Here is a 20,079-nt window from a genome sequence, read left to right on the forward strand (position 1 = left end):
GCTGACTAGACCATTTCAGAGGGCACTTAACCGTTAACCACATTGCTGTGGACCTGGAGTCATGGGCTAGACCAGATAAAATGGCAGATGTCCATCCTTAAGGATATTAGCGAACCAAATGGGTTCTTACTACAATTTTTTCATGGTAATAATTATTGAGACTAGTTTTCAATTCCAGGTTTATTCATTGACATCTGTTTCTATCAGTTTCCTGATGGGATTTAAACCCATGTCTCCAGAGTAATAGCTTGGGCCTCTGGGTTTTAGTTCCGTGGAATTACCGTACACTATCATCCCTTTGTGGGGAGATCATGAGTGGGAGATCAAGATTTGGAATGAATTGGTATCGAGTTGGCATAGGTGCTATAAGGGGTCATTGGGTGGGTGGAGAGGGATAAGTTGACATGAAGGATATGAGAGACAATAGGAATGTGTGGGGATCCAGAATTGGCATGGAAGAGAAGCGTAGATAGGGGTGTGTTGAGATACAAGGGCTAGAGGACCTAATATTAAACAAAAAAACTGGGACAAAGTCCCATAGAATCAAGGTGAGCCTTTTAACCAGCCTGCCTCAGCATTCAGCAGCCCCTGTGGGCACCTCTTAACTGACTCTTGAGGTTGGTGGGCCCAACCCCAGCATACATCCAGACTCCTGGAATCAAAATTATCTGACATTGCTAGTTAGTGCTGCTGTTTGCTCACACTGGATTATTTAGCAAGTCCTGCTCAATCATGGAATAATGCATAACAGAAAACATTTTGTTTTGGGTTTTGTAAGCATGGACTGGTTCAGTGCGATTTGTACTCTGCCTATTGCGAATAACCGAAGAAACATGCTGTTTGATTCAATCATTGGTATAGATGGCCTGCATTCGTGGCATCACATTGGCACTGAAATTCATACAAAGGTTGCTCAATTGTCTGATTGGTAGAACATCTTTCTGTATTGACAGCAGCATCCTGTTACTGGAAAATGCCACTGCATAGTAGCAGCATGAAATGGTTTTGCTAACCTGTTGTATAATTTTTGAAATTCTTTGCCCTGCTAGGGTCAGTTCCAGATGTTATGACAAGCATGAAGGCCACGGGGCGTCGATAAATCTCCATGGGGTTCATGAAATATGAGTGCCATATTAAGCGGGCAGAAGCACGCCTAATAGAGACTATTCAGCGGGAGTTTAAAACCTGCAGGTCAGACCCAGACCGGCATTCCCGATGACCGGGAAGCAAGGATTTACTACACCAGTTAACATGGATATATTTAAAGGGGTGCTACTTAAGGACATAAGGGAGAATGGGTATATTGATAGGGTTAGTGGAAGAGGGATGGGAGAAGCTTCGTATGGAGTATAAGAACCAGCATAGAACAGTTGGGCTGATTGAGTCTACATTACAGAACAGATCAATGTACATTGATAACTTACAGCAAAGCTTGCCCAGAATTACAACAACGATGGAGTATTTACTATTTGTTCAAAGTTTCGATAACTAATGGAATCACTATTTTCTTGTTTTTGACAACATTAAAAATAACACTAAACGATGGTTTTCCTATCCATTATGATGCCATTTAAAAAAAATAAATAAAATAAATAACAATTGATTTGAATCCTAAAGTTTAATTTGGGTACTTCATCAATTCTGCTTCACAGGAAAATGACTAAAATGTTTGATGATGAAATGTAGTAGATAGTGCTGTGCCTTTCATTACTAACCTTCCACCTTTGCATCCAATCCTTTTCTGAAGCTGATGAGAGAGGCACCATCTCTGTCAGCCTTGACTGTGAAGTGAAGTGAGTTTGAGGTAATTTAACTTAATCTAGTTCCTCAGCATGTCATCAACATAAAATTGTGTCTCATTTGGTACTTAATGACAGCTAAATTGTCGGCATCACTTTGAAAGACCACAGAGGTGAACACTTGATGCTGACAATGGAAATTTTACAGTGATGGGTTGAGATGTATGTCTTGGTCTAAGCTTTGATTGAAGATGCATTTATAAGCTGGACTGCAATGATAGCTGAAAATGGTGGGGTTTTGAACAGCGATGCCTGAAGACCGTTCTACTATTGTTTGACTTTATAATATTCCTTTCCCAATGGTATCAGGGAAATTTAGATATGCTCACATAAACCGTAAACCATGCTTTTTGATTGACACTATTGGAGCTGACAGGACAATGTGCTCCTGAGGAGTAACTGGGTCAATTTCACTTTTCAATAAAATTGTTTTACTGGTGTAACAGTTAGTGTTAAAACAGACCGCTATGCTTCTTCACGCTAGACACATTTTACAGAAAATATTACTGTCTGAAAGTTTTAACACCTTGGCAAAAAATAAATAAACTGTACCTAGTCTTACACTTGCTGTCAAAATCATCTTTTACGCCAGTCAGCCACTTCTTCCAGTACTGGATGCTAGTTTTCTGCTCCAATTAACCAATATTGGGTGAAAATCTGAAACTCGGCACTAATTCCACTTTACTCTCCATCCAGCTTACATTATACAAATGTGTCCGCAGTAACAACATTTCCTGATTACTGTCATTTTGTGAAACCATTCCATTGTGGAGGTAAAATATAATTGCCTAACTTGTAATTGTACTATATCTAATGTTACAAATGTAAGAAATGGTTATAATTTATAGTATTTTTGCAGTAATGTTATTCAAACCTAGGTTAAAATACTTACAGACAGCATGTCTTCTAGAGCTGTGATTTAACACTAAGTGAGTTTTGCAGGGGAAGTGTTTTGCTAATAAATATTGAAAGCCATTTTACCTGTTTTCCGATAGAGAGCTAATGTAATGTTGTAACAATTTTGTAACAATAAATGAAATAAGAGACAAAAGAATGCTGTGTGCTTTTGAGTGTAGCTGGTGTCACTAATGGGAGGATCCAGCTCTGTCTGGACAAAGGGCTTTCTTCCAGGGCTCTAAGCTGAGCAAAAGGATTTCAGCTTGGTCCTAAAAAAAGGTTTCTCTCTCCAAGCACTCTGTACCAAGATAAGCAAGTAAAACCTGGTTGTTAACTTTACACATGAGTGGTAATTGAAATATATGGGTTGCTTAATTGGAATGTAAAGTCAGGTTTCATGAAGCAAGTTAAGTTGTTGTACCTGTAAAGCTATTTCTCTGTTGCTAATGTGCTTAATTTTGTGTTCAATTTAAAGTTTGTGTGAATATAAAAGCTGTCCACTAGTCACTCCTGTGGTACAATAACATTTGCCGAATGCAAATAGTTGAGTTCTAAACTGGGACTGCACCATAATTGGGGTTCTGCTCTGGACCCATAACACTAAACTTATATGTGATCGATAATGACATGGAAAATATTGCAATCTACGGCACAGGCATCCCTCCCCTTGATAGGTATAAATTGCTCTTTGTTCCAATATAGAAAGGAAAACAAAGGGTAGAGTCTTGTGCCGTCCTCTGTGACAGGTTTGGTGGCAGAGACATTTAATCAGACGGTACGTGACAGCTGGGGACCCAACCACATTCCCCCCCCTCCACTTTGATTACCTCCATGGGGGGGGGGGGGGGGGGGGGGGGGTAGGGGCATTAAATGGGTGGAGTCCCATGATTGACCTTCCCATGCCACCATCAATTGCGGCCCTAAATGAGGCCTCACTTAAGGCTTCATCCCACTGTTGCAGGGAGCATGACAATCAAACCTTGTGGGGTCTGCTTGTGGGCTTCCAGTGGGATTTTTCTTCAAAAGCACTCCGTGCCTGATTGAGGGACTCGGCATTGGGAAGGGGGCTCTTTGAGGCCCACTCCATTGCTTTTGGAGCCGATGTTCTACATATGTCCACGTGTTAATCAATGCAAAGTATAGGGATTTGGTTATGAAATTCTACCACAGCACAATTGTAATGTAATGACATAGTTGTCCAAAACCACAAGAGGGAAGCAAATCAATAAGTTCAGCATACCAACCACCTTCATTGCCTCACTTTAGTCTTTACATGCTTTTTGGAAAATCTAGCATGTAATATTTTAAGGGATATCTATATAAATTTAGGTATCACAAATTTAGTTCATTGTGAAGTCAGTCTTTTCATTAAATTGGTTCATGGGAAATTAAATTGGTCCTGGAACCTGACAGCAAGAGAGCAAATAAATGTTGAGGCTGGAAATATTCTGAAGAGGGGTCTTGACTCTGGGAGTAATAGGAAGGAGGTTTTTGGATCTTGAAGTAATGTTTTGGAATCATATAAATAGGACAGGCCTCTGGTGTGGTCAGTGTGTGTGTGGTGCCTGTGATGGAATCGTGGGATTTGGGTTACTGTGTCGGCCGATAGGTATGACAACAATGGGAGGAGATCTGGTGGGAAGTGGGGAAGGTTGGAGCATTGGAAAGCATGTTTGGCTTTTGGGGACATTGAAGGAAAACTAGGGACGACTGTCTTCTAAAAGAAACAGTGCAGATGTTGAAGATTGGAGAGCATTGGGATAGGCAAATGCTGAGCTTGTCCAGCATTTTCTGTTTTTATTTCAAATTTTCAGTACCCACAGTATTTTTCTTTTATTTCACTGCCAGTCTCTTACAGGAAGGCATACCTTGATGTTCTGCCCTTCTCTCCGATGGAATTTCCGTTTGCCTCTTTTACCATGGTCACCTACATTATTTTCCATTTCCCTTCTAGTGTTTGACAAGCAGTTTATCAAAACTCAGTGCCCATGACATCTTTGCCAAATCTGTCCTGAGGTCCCACCTATCGCTGAACTTTTTACTCGACCCCCCTCCCCCACCATAAACAGTATAAAATCTGTCACATTCCTCCCTCCCTTTAACTCTCAAGAAGAGTCACATGGACTCGAATCGTTAACACTCTTTCTCTCACCACAGACGCTGCCAAACCTGCTGAGGTTTTCCAGCATTTTCTGTTTTGCTTTAGGATGGGAGAAGTGTGTGGCTATGATACTGGAATATGACCATTGCTGGTCAAATCCTGAGAGCTGGGAGCAACAGGCATTGTAGAAAGCTGGTTTGGGGTGTGGGAGGATTGCAACTATTGGGAAGGGGCCTGAGATGGAGAATTCCCGTACCAGCCTCCCCGAACAGCCGCCGGAATGTGGCGACTAGGGGCTTTGCACAGTAACTTCATTTGAAGTCAACTTGTGACAATAAGCGATTTTCATTTTTCATTTCAATAGTTCTGCAAGCTAGATCTAGCAGCATTCTGTGGAGCTAGAGGGAATGATGCCTTTTGAATTATCATTAATTCTTCCCTCAACCAAACCACTGAAGTATTGAATTCTCTACAGTGATCTGTGAATCCTATGTTACTTGTTTTAAGTACTTATTACACTGGTACTGTATATGCTGACCGGAGAATTGGACAAGTGCTCAAGGTTACCTACATCTAGTGGTATAGAGCCCCTTCACACTCCTGACCATTATGTTCTTTAAAGTACTAATTTACAAATTTGCTGTTGTGGGAGTGTAGCAAAGATCAGTCAGATGTTGGGAAGGGAGAGAGGACACAGCCTATTGGGGTGACAGCAGGAACAAGGGGCAGTTAGAAGGAAAGGACACAAGGTATAGACAGCAGGAGGCACAAAGTGGAAAGGCAAGCAGGGAAGGGGATATGTATCAATGGGCCTCCTGCCACAGGTAATGGTGGTGAAATGGAAGAAACGATATTGGAAATTCCTAGCACATATATCTATTTATAGGCTTCAGACATGTGGTGCTATGAAAAATAGCAGCACAAAATTTTAAAAACTCAAGTCCGTGGCGAATAGAATAGATTAGTTTAAGTATAACCAGTTAGGTGTAATGGGAAAAGTATCTCCAGAAAATGCAATTGTTACATTTAATGATTGTGTGCTCTTTAAAAAAAATCTCTTGATATATACTATGGAATATGATAGTACAGAACTAATTTTAAGAATCCATTGTTTCAGTTATCGGTTTAATGGTCTGGAGACATAGAAATATCCAATTAGCTGATGTTGTGTACTCTTTATGGGCCAGTAATAGGTCCAATAACTTCAAATAAAGAGAATCTTTTTTCTGAGAAGGGGTATTAATCTCATAAGCCTAACCTGAATTGCGACCAGCCCTAGAGTTGAGGGGAGAGTAATTAATCATGTTTTTCCCCGACCATCCATTTTACTTCAACTCCCACAGATTCATTATTGAGGGCAAATTGATTCTTTGCAATTTTGAAGAAGCTACAGCAAGTTAGCAAAGCTGTAGTAAATTAATTACAAAGTGCTTTGTACACCTGAATTGCACCATTTTCTACCACTGAATCAGCACCAATAAATCTGGTTAAATGATTAAACAATGAATTATTTGACTTAATTTTGATTTCTGGAAATGTTGTCATACTACTGTTGAATTTCTTTCATTTGGATTGATGAAATGTTTCCACATTCATAAGACGCAGTTTTATGTAACATTAATGATTAACATATCACACATTAAGGGCTGAATTTTGCGGGTCATGCCCCCCCAGAAGAAAAATCCTGTCGTAAACTAACTGACCTTAAAGAAGGCCGCCCTGACAATGTGATAATATGCTGCATGCAGCTTCAACAAGCTGGGACTGCAAGAAGCCCATGAAGAAATATCTTGGACACAGGGGTTTCTTGAGTGGGGAGGGATTGGGCACCCTAGAGAGGGTGGGCAATGACGATGGTGGGAACATATTGGTTTTGGAGGCTAGGTAGGGAGGCAAAAAGGGAGTATACGATCTTGGAATTGGGGACATGCTCCCAGTGCACACAGGGCATCATCCCCACTCCCCACAAAAGGATGTACCATCTCTTCGTTCCTGCCTTTTCACGAGCTTTGGTGAAAAAATGGCCTTCCCGCTGTCACCTGATTACCATTGCCCAGCGTATTATGACAGTAGAGGTGAATTGAGGCCGCTAAGTGTCGATTAATTGATTAATTGGCAGTTTAAGAATCTCTGTAGACCAATCTGTTCCCACTCAAAAGAGTATCAAGAACTAGAGGGCACAAATTCAAAATAATTGGCAAAAGGGGCAAAAGTGTTGTGAGGACAAAATTGTTCACCCAGAGGATGGTTGGTGTCTGGAGCGAAATTCCTGAGAGGGTGCTGCAGGCAGGTTCAATCGAGGTGTTTAAAAAAACAATTGGTTTGCTATCCAAAAAGAAAGAATGTGCAAGGTTACGGGGGTAAGGCAGGGGTGTGGGGACGATGAGCTAGTGCAGACTCAATGGGCCAAATGGTTTCCTTCTGCATGGTAAAGATGCTGTGAAGGATGTTCGGACGAGTGGGTGCCTTACCCATCCCATGTGGTATGGGAAATGGTTTGGGGATGGATGGGAAGGAGGTGGGCTACCTACCTGTCATATTTTAGTTTGGCCCCCTCCACCACCAAGGTGGAGGGACATAAAGTGCACCCCCAGTGGGTTTTTTCCCCCCCAGTTATCCATGGCATTGTGACAAATAACCTCCTTGAATAATACAACCCCGTCCATTGTAGGAAAATTTAAAACAGAAAAGTCAGAAACTGGAACCTGATCAAGAGCTACTACATCCAAGAGTTAGCCACTGAAGATTGCATGTTCTAAACCAAACTTTTAACTGGGAAATTACTACGTTAATACTGTGCCAGAAAACAGGAAAGTTGCAAAGGCTTTGGAGTGGAGCACATGCAGCACAAAGAAATCGGACTGTCTCTTCACATTCTTTTGTTTTCTTTGTAGAGAGAAGCTGGCAGTGGCCCGGTTACAACGGGTAGTTGCAAGAAGTGAAAGTGAAGGCACAATGGTATAGTATAAATGTGTCTTTCTGCTTTTGCTATGAGCATTTTATTTTTGCTTATAAATTTAATTTCCATACTAGTGGTTTGTAATGAGCAGAATCTGTTATCTGCAGTTTTCACTTTTAAATCCTTTAAAATAATTGTCCTTGCAGGGAATTCTGTGGCCAAAGCTGTTGGGTTGGTACATGTTACAATTAAATTAATAACTAAATGGTTTCATAGAAGATTGCAAAACCAAATCATCAGGCCATTGACCATAGCATTTACAGGTTGCAAGTTAAACTTACGGATCCATTTTTTTTTTAGCAGTTTGCAAACAGTTAGAAGTAATTAAAGTACAAAGATCACAAGACGTATAGGATTTTCAGGTTGTTGAGAGGTTAAGGACTCTGGGTCTGTACTCGTTGGAGTTTAGAAGAATGAGGGGGGATCTTATTGAAACTTACAGGATACTGCGAGGCCTGGATAGAGTGAACGTGGAGAGGATGTTTCCCCTTGTAGGAAAAACTAGAACTTGGGGACACCATCGCAGACGAAAGGGACACCGAGATGAGGAAGAATTTCTTCAGCCAGAGGGTGGTGAATCTGTGGAACTCTTTGCCACAGAAGACTGTGGAGGCCAAATCACTGAGTGTCTTTAAGATAGAGGTGTATATAGGTTCTTGATTAATAAGGGGATCAGGGATTATGGGGAGAAGGCAGGAGAATGGGGATGAGAAAATATCAGCCATGATTGAATGGCGGAGCAAACTCAATGGGCTGAGTGGCCTAATTCTGCTCCTATGTCTTATGGTCTATAGTCTTATATTTCCCTTGTGGAAGGCTCTCGGACCAGAGGGCATAATCTTAGAGCAAGGGATCACCCATTTAAGACCGAGGTGAGGAGGAATTTCTTCTCTTGGGCGCGAGTGAATCTGAGGAATTCTTTACTGTAGAGGCTGGGTCGTTAAGTATGTTCAAGGCTGAGATAGACATATTTTTAATCAGTAAGGGAATCAAGGGTTATGGGGATAAGGCAGGAAAGTGGAGTTGAGGATTATCATATCAAATTTGTCATGATCTCATTGAATGGCAGCACAGACTCAATGGGTCGAATGGCCTCCTTCTGCTCCTACGTTTTATGGTCTTGGGACACGTATATATTTTGGGATGGAACTGAATTAGTAAGTGCTTGATCGTCATAGTTCTGTGGGGCAGCCACAAAAATCACAGTTTGTAGCCTTGTGTATTCTCAAATATTCCCTCCATCCCGCCCCTCATCCTTGCTGCCGATCGCCTCTCCTCCCTGTCCCACAATCCCCATCGTGCCCTCGTTTACCTGTGCCCTGGGTTCTCTTGCTGATCCTTGGGCCTCTGGTAAGTGCATTGCTGATGGGGGCCACTGGTGCTGCCTGTAATGCACAGATGCTGGCTTGCGATTCGCCAGCAGCTTTTGGGGGGGTGGGGGGGGGGAGAAACATTAGCCCAAGGTCCTTTTATCCTGGGAAAGGTCCTGCAAGATGTTAGTAGCACAAAGGTGGTCAAGTTGTTTGGCAGAACTAGGAGGTGGAGCTTTTGAGATTGGTGACACTGCAATGGGCTTCAAGGGTTTTGTAGTAAACCTGGAGTTTAGCAACATGTGGAGGATGGGTCCAGAGGTTGTGCCAGAGAGTCAGGAAGTCAGCTGCAATGCATATGCTTCTGTACACAGAACAAAGAGAAGGAACTTCTCTTGGGTTATTTGTATTACTAAGAATAGTATGGCACATCTATTATTAGAATAGTATGTAATATTTTTCTTTTGTTAAAAAGAAAATATCTACTGTTCTTTTTGAATAAGTTCTGACTTCTGTTGAAACAGCTTGTGTCTGGGGATTCAATACTGAGAATGATTGTAAAGAACATTTTTCTACATTTCCTTTTATCCTTTCTGTGATCTTAAATGTAACTGCATTTCCATTATCACCTTGCCAAACAATAGGAACAATTTATAATGATTTACCTTGACCTACTCCTTAGTGACCTTGAAAGCCTCTATCAGTCAGCGCCCAACTTCACGGCTGTAGCTTGTGTGCCAGCTGTAGCTCTGTGGTTCCACTCATGCCTCTTGGTCACAACGTTCCAGGCTGAAGTCCCGTTACAGGGATGGAGCCCAGAAATCAAGGCTGACCTTGGGGGGGGGGGGGGGGGGGGGGTTTAATCCCTGGGAGCTGGCTAATATTTATACTTCAGACAACATCAGAAAAAACAGATTATCTGTCCATTATCACGTTGCTATTTATGGGAGTTGGCTCTCTACATTACACCAGTGACTATACTTCAAAAAGTTATGAGCTTTTCAGGAATCCTGTGGTCATGTGGCTATATAAATGCAAGTGTTTCACTTTATAATGAAAAAGACCATTAACCTTGTGGGTCTGTCCATATCTCTAATTCTTAACGATGTTTAATGAAACTGTTTTGAACCTTTTCTATTGCTTTTATACTTCTCCTAGCCAAAACTAGGAACACTATGTTATCTTCTCAAGACTGAATATTTTATATAACATAATGGGCAGAATTTTATTTTGTCCCACCGGTGGGTTTGCAGACTGAGGGAGGCCATAAAATTGCTTGGATGGCCCCTTCTCTGCTTCCTCGTATTCATCAACCCCCATCCTCCCCCCACACACTCCGTAATTTTAGTGAGATGGGCGAAACCTAGGTCAACCTTTCCCCAATTGACATGGCAATTAGTGAACACTTGCAGGCTGTTTCCTGCTTGGCTTCAATTTTCCTGCTGGCGGGAGGAGTTCAGGGGCAGTGGGTTGCCTGAAAAATGAACTTGCTTAGGTCTCCGGTGGGAAGGGATGGTGAGTGCCTCCATCAATGGCCTCCTTTCAACATCTGCTGGACCTCTCCACCTCCACAAGCTCTGCCCTCTGCAGATGCGCCCTCTCCCTTGGCCTCTCCACCAACACCCCCACACCCTCTTTTACCCACTCCTGGTAGCCTCACCTCCCACCCCCACATTTAACTGATTCTGGCACATCCAGACCTCAGAGTCTGGAGGCTCTATATAGTCCCAGAACTGCCTTCTGCCACTTCTGGCACTATTGGGTCTACATTGACCAATCAGATTGATCGGCAGCTCTCTGAGGTGGGACGTTGTCCTGAGTGAGGGGCAGTGTTCCTGCTTCCAGCTAATTTAATGCTCCTTGGAGCCTTGAAAAGCTGTGGGGCAGCTAGTATCCGATGAGTATGTTGGTCATTGACTCTTTGGGGGGGGGGGGGGGGGAGGGAAACCCCGCCATGTCCTCTATCTGTGCTGCTATTATTAATTGCCATTGCAATTTCTGCTCCTGCACACAATTCAAAATCACATTTTAATCATTTAAAGTTTATTGCTTTGCCAAAGTTACCTACCAATGTATTCCTTATTTTACTTTGAGCTGCTTATCTTATAGCCTGTATTTAATTTTAGAACAATAGAGATGCAACATGAATTCCTGAAGTAGATTTGTTGTTGCTACTCGTTGCTTTCTTTTTGGGCCCCATTGAATTCAACTTGTGTGATTACAACTCGCATACAAACAAAATCCAAAAAGATTAGCTGTATCTTGTTGATTTACTATCTAAAATAGTCCTCTGTGAAAGCTTGTTGAAGAATGGAAGGTGTTTTGGTAGCATTCCGAAAATAATTTTTTATAGTTATTAAATGTGAAGGCCTCAAAAGAAGATTTTTGTGTGAGAAACTGAGATATAACAGGATATTGCCTCTTGCTAATAACTGTATTTAGTCAAACTAATAACATTTCATTAAAAAAGGTTAGGATATGAGTTATCTTCATCTGCCAGGAGGTGAATTGCTGTAGATTATTTCTGCCATCTTCATGGAATTGCATTGAATGTAGATTCTCTTTTTGACATGATGTGCGTCTGAAAAGCGTTCTGACATTGAGCTTCATTGAGCTGATTTATTGGAATAGTTAGGATAAAATATTACGCGTTTTATTTTTCTAACACAGCTTGTCTGGTTTAACTAAATAAATGCCAAACTTTAAAACTGTAAAACCAACTTCCGTTTAAAAATCAACATTATCAGTAGAATATGAATAAATATAAAATCAGGAATCTGTTTCAAACATTTTCATAGTGAAACTTAGGGGCTGGTTTAGCACAGTGGGCTAAACAGCTGGCTTGTAATGCAGAACAATGCCAGTAGCGCGGGTTCAATTCCCGTACCGGACTCGGCGACGAGGGGCTTTTCACAGTAACTTAATTGAAGCCTACTTGTGACAATAAGCTATTATTATTATAACAGGCACAACTGGGGTGGACATGATTCCTGCTGAAGCAATACCTCATATTACTGGATTGACTCATTTTTTCAATGATGAAGAAATATTTATTCAAACGTTTTTTTCATGTTGACTGGACATAAATCTTCCAACTTCATTTTTAAAAAGGGCTGCCATTTTTTGATTTGATTTGATTTATTATTGTCACATGTATTAGTATACAGTGAAAAGTATTGTTTCTTGCATGCTGTACAAACACTGCATACCGTACATAGGGAAGGAGAGACTGCAGAATACAATGTTACAGTTATAGCAAGGTGTAGAGAAAAGATCAACTTAATACGAGGTAGGTCCATTCAAAAGCTGTTCTTGAGTCGGTTGGTACGTGACCTCAAACTTTGCTTTCTTTTTCCTGACGGAAGAAGATGGAAGAGAGTATGCCCGGGGTGCGTGGGTCCTTAATTATGCCGGCTGCCTTCGCGAGGCAGCGGGAATTATAGATAGTCAATAGATGGGAGGCTTGTTTCACGACATTTTGCAATTTCCTGCGGTCTTGGGCAGAGCAGGCTCCATACCAAGCTGTGATACAACCAGAAAGAATGCTTTCTATGGTGCATCTGTTGGTGATAGTCGTAGGTGACATACCAAATTTCCTCAGTCTTCTGAGAAAGTAGAGTCGTTGGTGAGCTTTCTTAACTATAGTGTCGGCATGGGGGGACCAGGACAGGTTGTTGGTGACCTGGACACATAAAAACTTGAAGCTCTCGACCCTTTCTACTTCGTTCCCATTGATGTAGACAGGGGATGTTCTTCACTACGCTTCCTGAAGTCGATGACTATCTCTTTCGTTTTGTTGACATTGAGGGATTGTTATTGTCGTCGCACCAGTTCACCAGATTCTCTTTCTCATTCCTGTACTCTGTCTAGTCATTGTTTGAAATCCGACCCACTACTGTGATGTCATCAGCAAATTTGAAAATTGAGTTGGAAGGGAATTTTGCCACACAGTCATAGGTGTACAAGGAGTATAGTAGGGGGCTGAGGACACAGCCTTTTGGGGCACCGGTGTTGAGGATGATCGTGGAGGAGGTATTGTTACCTGTCCTTGCTGATTGTGGCCTGTGGGTTAGAAAGTTCAGGATCGACTTCCGGTTGCGGTTATGCCTAGGTAGGTCGCACGTTCGGCAGTTCCCGCCAAGAACGGACTTTTGGGCCCTTTTGAGGAGCCCTAGCGGCACCTGTACGATGGTTCCCAGTGTGGGAAGGTTATAGTAAGGTTCCCCCAGCACTGTATGGAGTGGACCAGGAGTGCAGCGACCAAAAAAGTGGTTTTGGAGCAGTGAAGAGAGCGGGGGAGGAAAAGCAAGATGGCGGCGGGTGGAGATCAAGCAGCATGGGCGCAGTGGTCACTGGAGCAGCAAGAGTTCCTTGAAAACTGCTTTGTGGAACTGAGAGCATAAATGCTGGCGTCAATGAAGGCGTCGATCGAAAAGCTGGTGGAAACCCAGAAGACCCAAGGGGCGGCGATTTGAGAGGTGCGGCAGAAGGCCTCAGAAAACGAGGACGAGATTTTGGGCCTGGCGGTGAAGGTGGAGGCGCACGAGGCGCTACCCGAGAAGTGACAGGAGAAGTTTGAGGACCTGGAGAACAGGTCAAGGAGGAAGAATCTTCGGATTCTTGGTCTCCCTGAAGGAGTGGATGGGTCCGACGCTGGGGCATATGTAGTTAGAATGCTCAACACGCTGATGGGCGCGGGAACATTCCCGAGGCCCCTGGAGCTGGATGGGGCTCATTGAGTCCTGGCAAGGAGGCCTAAAGCCAACGAGCCGCCAAGGGCTGTAGTGGTGAGGTTCCACCGCTTTATGGACTGAGTGCGTCCTGAGATGGGCGATGAAAGAACGGAGCAGCAGGTGGGAGAATACGGAGATCCGTGTCTACCAGGACTGGAGTGCAGAGGTGGCCAAGAAGAGGGCTGGTTTTAATCGGGCCAAGGAGGTTCTCCATCGGAAGGGGGTGGAATTTGGAATGCTGCAGCCAGCACGATTGTGGGTCACGTTTCAGGACCGTCGCCACTATTTTGAGATGCCAGATGAGGCGTGGACCTTTATTCAGACTGAAAAGCTGGACTCGAACTGAGGGTTTGTTGTGGGGGGGGGGGGGTTTACTGTACTTTGGGGGTGTTCTTCTTCTGGTTTCAGGTTGGGAAGGGGTGAGTGGATATGATGTGGGGGCTGAGAGTGTGGGTGCCGGTACTGTAGGGGCAGGTCCCTGCTGATGAAGGGGGGATTGGAAGCCCGGGGTTTGGGAGCTGGGGCGAGGTCGCAGAAAAAGGAGCTGCGCTATAGGGGGCGGGGCCGACTTGGATGGAAAGAGCGGGCTTTTTCCTGTGCTAAGGAGGGGAGGGGCAGGGCCTGAGGGGAACGGTGGTGCTGGAGGAGAGCGCACATTGATCACAGGGGAGAGGTGGGGGGATTCCCACACTGGGGAGTCGTTGGAATGGCGGGAGTGGTCGGGGTCAGCAGGAGTCAGCTGACGTACGGGAGTGTAATGGGGGGAGCAAAATGGCTGAACGGTGATCTGGCTGGGGGGGTGGTGGGGAACTGGGTTGCTGCTGTATTGGCCAGAGGGGAGCGGGAGGTAGAAGAGGGAGTCGGGGCGGGGGTCCGCCGCCTGGGGGACTGGAGTGTGCGGGAAGCGTGGGCACCTGGCTGGCCTAAAGAACGGGATGGCTAGTCGGCAGGGGTCGTGCAGGGGAGGGAGAGGGGTCGAGTAGCCCCTGATCCGGCTGATAACATGGAATGTGAGGTGCCTGAATGGGCCGGTCAAGAGGGCCCGGGTGTTCGCGCACTTAAAGGGCCTGAAGGCAGACGTGGTCATGCTCCAGGAGATACACTTGAAGGTGGCAGATCAGGTCAGGCTGAGAAAGGGATGGGTAGGGGCTGGATGCGAAGAATAGAGGGGTTGCGATACTGGTGGGGAAGCGGGTGTCGTTTGAGGCAATGAATATTGTGGCGGATAATGGAGGTCGCTACATGATGGTGAGAAGTAGGTTGCAGGGGACGCGGGTGGTACTGGTGAACGTATATGCCCCGAATTGGGATGATGCCGGATTTATGCAACGTATGTTGTGTCGGATCCCGGATCTGGGGGCAGGGAGCTTGATAATGGGTGGTGGTGGTGGTGGTGGTGGTGGTGGTGGTGGGGGGGGGGGAGAACTTCAACACGGTACTGGACCATTCCAGGTCCAGGACGGGTAAGAGGCCAGCTGCAGCCAAGGTGCTCAGGGGGTTTATGGACCAGATGGGGGGAGTGGATCCGTGGAGATTTGCCACGCTGGTGGCCAGAGAATTTTCTTTTTCTCCCATGTCCAGAAAGCCTATTCCCGGATAGATTTCTTTATAATGAGTAGGGCACTAATCCCGAAAAGTGGAGGGAACGGAATATTCGGCTATAGCCATCTTGGATCCCCGCATTGGGTGGAGCTGGAATTGGGGGAGGAGAGGGATATAGCGCCCATTGTGGCGCCTCGATGTGGGACTGTTGGCAGATGAGGAGGTGTGCGGGCGGATCCGGGGGTGTATTCAAAGATACATGGAGGCCAACGACAATGGGGAGGTGCAGGCGGGGGTAGTCTGGGAGGCTCTGAAGGCGGTGGTTAGGGGAGAGCTCATTTCATTAGGGCCCATAGGGAGAATAGAGAGAAGAGGGACTGAAGGCAGACGTGGAAGGTCACCTCACATTCCATGTTATAGGGCGTTGGTGAGGCCGCATCTGGAGTATTGTGTTCAGTTTTGGTCTCCTTACCCGAGAAAGGACATATTGGCACTGGAGGGAGTGCAGAGCAGATTCACTAGGTTGATCCCAGAGTTCAGGGGATTAGATTATGACGAGAGGTTGAGTAGACTGGGACTGTACTCCATTGGAGTTTAGAAGGATGCGGGGGGATCTTATTGAAACATATAAAATTATGAAGGGAATAGATAGGATAGATGCGGGCAGGTTGTTTCCACTGGTCGGGGAAAGCTGAACTAGGGGGCATAGCCTCAAAATAAGGGGAAGTAGATTTAGGACGGAGTGTAGGAGGAACTTCTTCACCCAAATGGGTTGTGAATCTCTGGAATTCCTTGCCCAGTGAAGCAGTTGAGGCTCCTTCTTTAAATGTTTTTAAGAAAAAGATAGACACCTTTCTAAAGAATAAAGGGATTCGGGGATATGGTGTACAGGCCGGAGAGTGGAGCTGAGTCCACAAAGATCAGCCATGATCTCATTAAATGGCGGAGCAGGCTCGAGGGGCCAGATGGCCTACTCCTGTTCCTAGTTCTTATGTTCTTATGTTCTAAGAGTGAGAGATTGGTGGGGGAAATATGCAGAGGCCCCCGAGGAGGGGCTGCTGAAGGAGCGACCAATCCTCCAAATGGAATTTGATCTATTGACCACGGGAAAAGCAGAGGCGCAGTGGAGGAAAATGCAGGGGGCGGTATGAGAGTATGGGGAGAAGGCGAGCTGGATGCTGGCACATCAGCTTCGTAAGAGGGAGACAGTGAAGGAGATTGGTGGAATTAGAGATAGAGGGGGGAATACGGTGCGGAGTGCGGTGAGAATAAACTAGGTATTTAGGGACTTCTATGGGGATCTGTATAGGTCTGAGCCCCCGGAGGGGGGGGAGGGGGATGTGGCGATTCTTGGACCAACTGAGGTTCCCGAGGGTGGGGGAGGAGCAGGTGGCTGGTTTGGGGGCGCCGATTGGGCTGGAGGAGCTGGTTAAAGGATTGGGGAGCATGCAGGCGGGGAAGACCCCAGGACCGTTGAATTTTACAGAAAGTATGTGGACCTGCTGGACCCGTTGCTGGTGAGAACTTTTAATGAGGCGAGGGAGGAGGGGACCCTGCCCCCGACAATGTCCCGGGCGCTGATCTCGAATTGATTTGAAGCGGGATAAGAATCCATTGCAATGTGGATCGTATAGGCCGATATTGCTCCTCAATGTAGACGCTAAGTTGTTGGCGAAGGTGCTGGCTACAAGGATTGAGGACTGTGTCCTGGGGGTGATCCATGAGGACCAGACGGGGTTTGTGAAGGGCAGGCAGTTAAACACGAATGTGCGGAGGCTCTTAAATGTGATCATGGTGCCCTGGAGTGGGACGTGGAGGTCGTGGCGGCTATGGACGGGGAGAAGGCCTTTGATCGACTGGAGTGGGAGTATCTCTGGGAAGTGCTTGGGAGCTTTGGGTTCGGGGAAGGGTTCATAAGATGGGTCCGGCTGTTGTATAGGGCCCCAGTGGCGAGTGTGGCTACGAACCGGCGGAGGTCGGAGTACTTTAAGTTGTACCGCAGGACGAGGCAGGGGTGCCCCTTATCCCCCTTGTTGTTTGCACTGGCAATTGAGCCACTGGCCATGGCACTGAGGGAGTCTAGCAACTGGAGGGGATTGGTCCGGGGGGTGGAGGAACACCGGGTGTCAATATATGCTGATGACCTGTTGTTATATGTTGCAGACCAGTGGAGGGGATGGCGTAGGTTATGCTGATCCTTAGGGAGGTCGGGGACTTCTTGGGCTTTAAGCTCAACGTGGGGAAGAGTGAGCTCTTTGTGGTGCATGCGGGGGACCAGGGAAGGAGGATAGATGAGCTACCGCTGAAGAGGGCGGAGAGGAGCCTCCAATACCTGGGGATATAGGTAGCTAGGAGCTGGGGGCCCCTGCACAAGCTCAATTTGACACGGTTGGTGGAACAGATGGAAGAGGACTTCAAGAGATGGGATATGCTCCCACTCTCCCTGGCAGGTAGGGTAGAGTCAGTCAAGATGACGGTCCTCCCGAGGTTCCTGTTTGTGTTCCAGTGCCTGCCCATCCTAATCCCCAAGGCTTTTTTAAAACGGGTAAGCAGGAGTATTATGGGATTCGTATGGGCGAATAAGACCTCGAGGGTGAAGAGGGTGTTTTTGGAGCGTAGCAGGGACAGGGAGGGGCTGGCGCTGCCGAATCTACGTGGCTATTATTGGGCAGCTAATGTGGTGATGATACGGAAGTGGGTAATGGAGGGAGAGGGCGAGGCGTGGAAGAGGCTAGAGGTGGCGCCTTGTGTGGGTACGAGTCGGGGCGCTGGTGACGGCACCGTTGCCGCTTCCGCCGACAAGGTACACCATGAGTCTGGTGGTGGCGGAGACTCTGAAGATCTGGGGGCAGTGGAGGCGACATAGGGGTGAGGCGGGGGCCTCGGTCTGGTCCCCGATACGAGAGAACCACAGGTTTGTTCCGGATAGGATGGATGGGGGTTTCTGAGCTGGCAGCGGGTTGGGATTAAAAGAATGGGGGACCTATTCATCGATGGGACTTTTGCGAGCCTAGGGGTGCTAGAGGAGAAATTTGGGTTACCTCCCGGGAATGCTTTTAGGTACATGCAAGTAAGGGTGTTTGTGAGACCACATATGAGGGAATTTCTGCTGCTCCCAGCACAAAGGATTCAGGACAGGGTGATTTTGGGTGTATGGGTCGGAGAAGGCAAGGTCTCGGCGATCTATCAGGAACTGCAGGAGGTGGAGGAGGCCTCGGTGGAGGAGTTAAAGGGTAAGTGGGAGGAGGAGCTGGGGGAGGAGCTGGATGAAGATCTGTGGGCTGATGCCCTGAGTAAGGTTAATTCTGGCCTTTGCGTCCCTGGTAGCCTGGCGGAGGATCCTCCTAATGTAGAGGGATGCGAAGCCTCCAAGCGTGGAAGCTTGGATTAAGGATATGGCAGGGTTCATCAAGCTGGAAAGGATAAAGTTTGCCTTGCAAGGGTCTGCGCAGGGGTTCTCCAGGCGGTGGCAACCGTTCCTAGACTTTCTCGCGGAACATTAGGTGGAGGTCAACAGCAGCAACCCGGGGGGGGGTTTGGTTTTTCTGTTTGTTTAGGTTAGAGTGGGGCGTTTTCCTTACTGGCGTGGTTATTTGTTAAATGGGGGTTATTGTATTTTGTTGGAAATCTCATGTATAATTTTTGCATGTTTTGTGCTTTATTTTTTTTTCTGGTTGTGGAGGGTTTTGTTGAAAATCGTTGAAAATTTGAATAAATATATTTAAAAAAAAAAAAAGAAAGTTCAGGATCCAGTTGCAGAGGGAGGAGCCGAGGCCAAGGCCACGGAGTTTGGAGATGAGTTTTGTGGGAATGATGGTGTTGAAGGCTGAGCTGTAGTCAACAAATAGGACTTTGATATAGGTGGCTTTGTTATCTAGGTGTTCCAGGGTAGAGTGCAGGGCCATGGAGATGGCGTCTGTTGTGGACCTGTTGCAGCGGTAGGCGAACTGTAGTGGGTCAAGGCAATCCGGGAGGCTGGAGTTGATTCGTGCCATGACTAACCTTTCGAAGCACTTCATGATGATGATGTCAGAGCCACTGGACGATAGTCATTAAGGCACGCTGCTTGGCTTTTTTTTGGTACAGGGATGGTGGTCGTCTTCTTGAAGCATATAGGGACCTTAGATTGTTGTAAAGAGAGGTTGAAGATGTCTGCGAATACCCCCGCCAGCTAATCCGAGCAAGACCTGAGTGCCCGTCCGGGTACCCCATCCAGGCCAGTGGCTTTCCAAGGGTTGACCTTCGAGAAGGCTGCTCTGACGTCTGCAATGGTGATCTGTTACAAGTTCATCTGAGGCTTCTGGGATGGAGGGTTTGCTCTTGCTGATCTCTTGTTCAAAGCGTGCATAGAATGCGTTGAGCTCATCAGGGAGGGGTGCATTGGAGCCGGTGATTTTACATGCCTTCATCTAGTAGCCCGTTATGTCTTGCAGACCTTGCCATAGTCGGCGAGGGTCCGTGTGGGACTCGAGTCCGGTATTGTATTTTGGCATCTTTGATGGATCTCCTGAGATCATATCTGGCTTTCTTGTATAGGTCAGGGTCACCTGCCTTGAACGCCTCAGACCTAGACTTCAGCAAGCAGTGGATATCCAGGGTTTCCGGTTGGGAAACACTAGGATTTGTTTCTTTGGCACACAGTCTTCTACACACTTACTAATGAAGTCAGTTGCTGTAGTGGCGTACTCGTTCAGGCTGGTCGCAAGAGTTTTTAAACACTGACTAGTCCACTGACTCT

General features: G+C 46.1%; 1 protein-coding gene across 8 annotated transcripts in view; it reads left to right on the top strand.

Moving 5' to 3' along the window:
• The window catches only part of LOC140388492 (nck-associated protein 5-like), a 1,019,364-nt gene that overhangs the window by 324,403 nt on the left and 674,882 nt on the right, over positions 1-20,079 (top strand). For 7 of the 8 annotated variants that reach the window (XM_072472774.1, XM_072472791.1, XM_072472783.1 and 4 more), the window contains one exon: positions 7,692-7,755. The exons of the other annotated variant lie outside the window; for it this stretch is intronic. In XM_072472774.1, the coding sequence (XP_072328875.1) occupies positions 7,692-7,755 (64 nt within the window). The remainder of the gene's footprint in view (positions 1-7,691; positions 7,756-20,079) is intronic. 8 annotated transcript variants of the gene reach the window in all.

The sequence above is a fragment of the Scyliorhinus torazame genome, chromosome 2 (genome assembly GCF_047496885.1).
Source record: "Scyliorhinus torazame isolate Kashiwa2021f chromosome 2, sScyTor2.1, whole genome shotgun sequence".
Taxonomy (NCBI): Eukaryota; Metazoa; Chordata; class Chondrichthyes; order Carcharhiniformes; family Scyliorhinidae; genus Scyliorhinus; species Scyliorhinus torazame.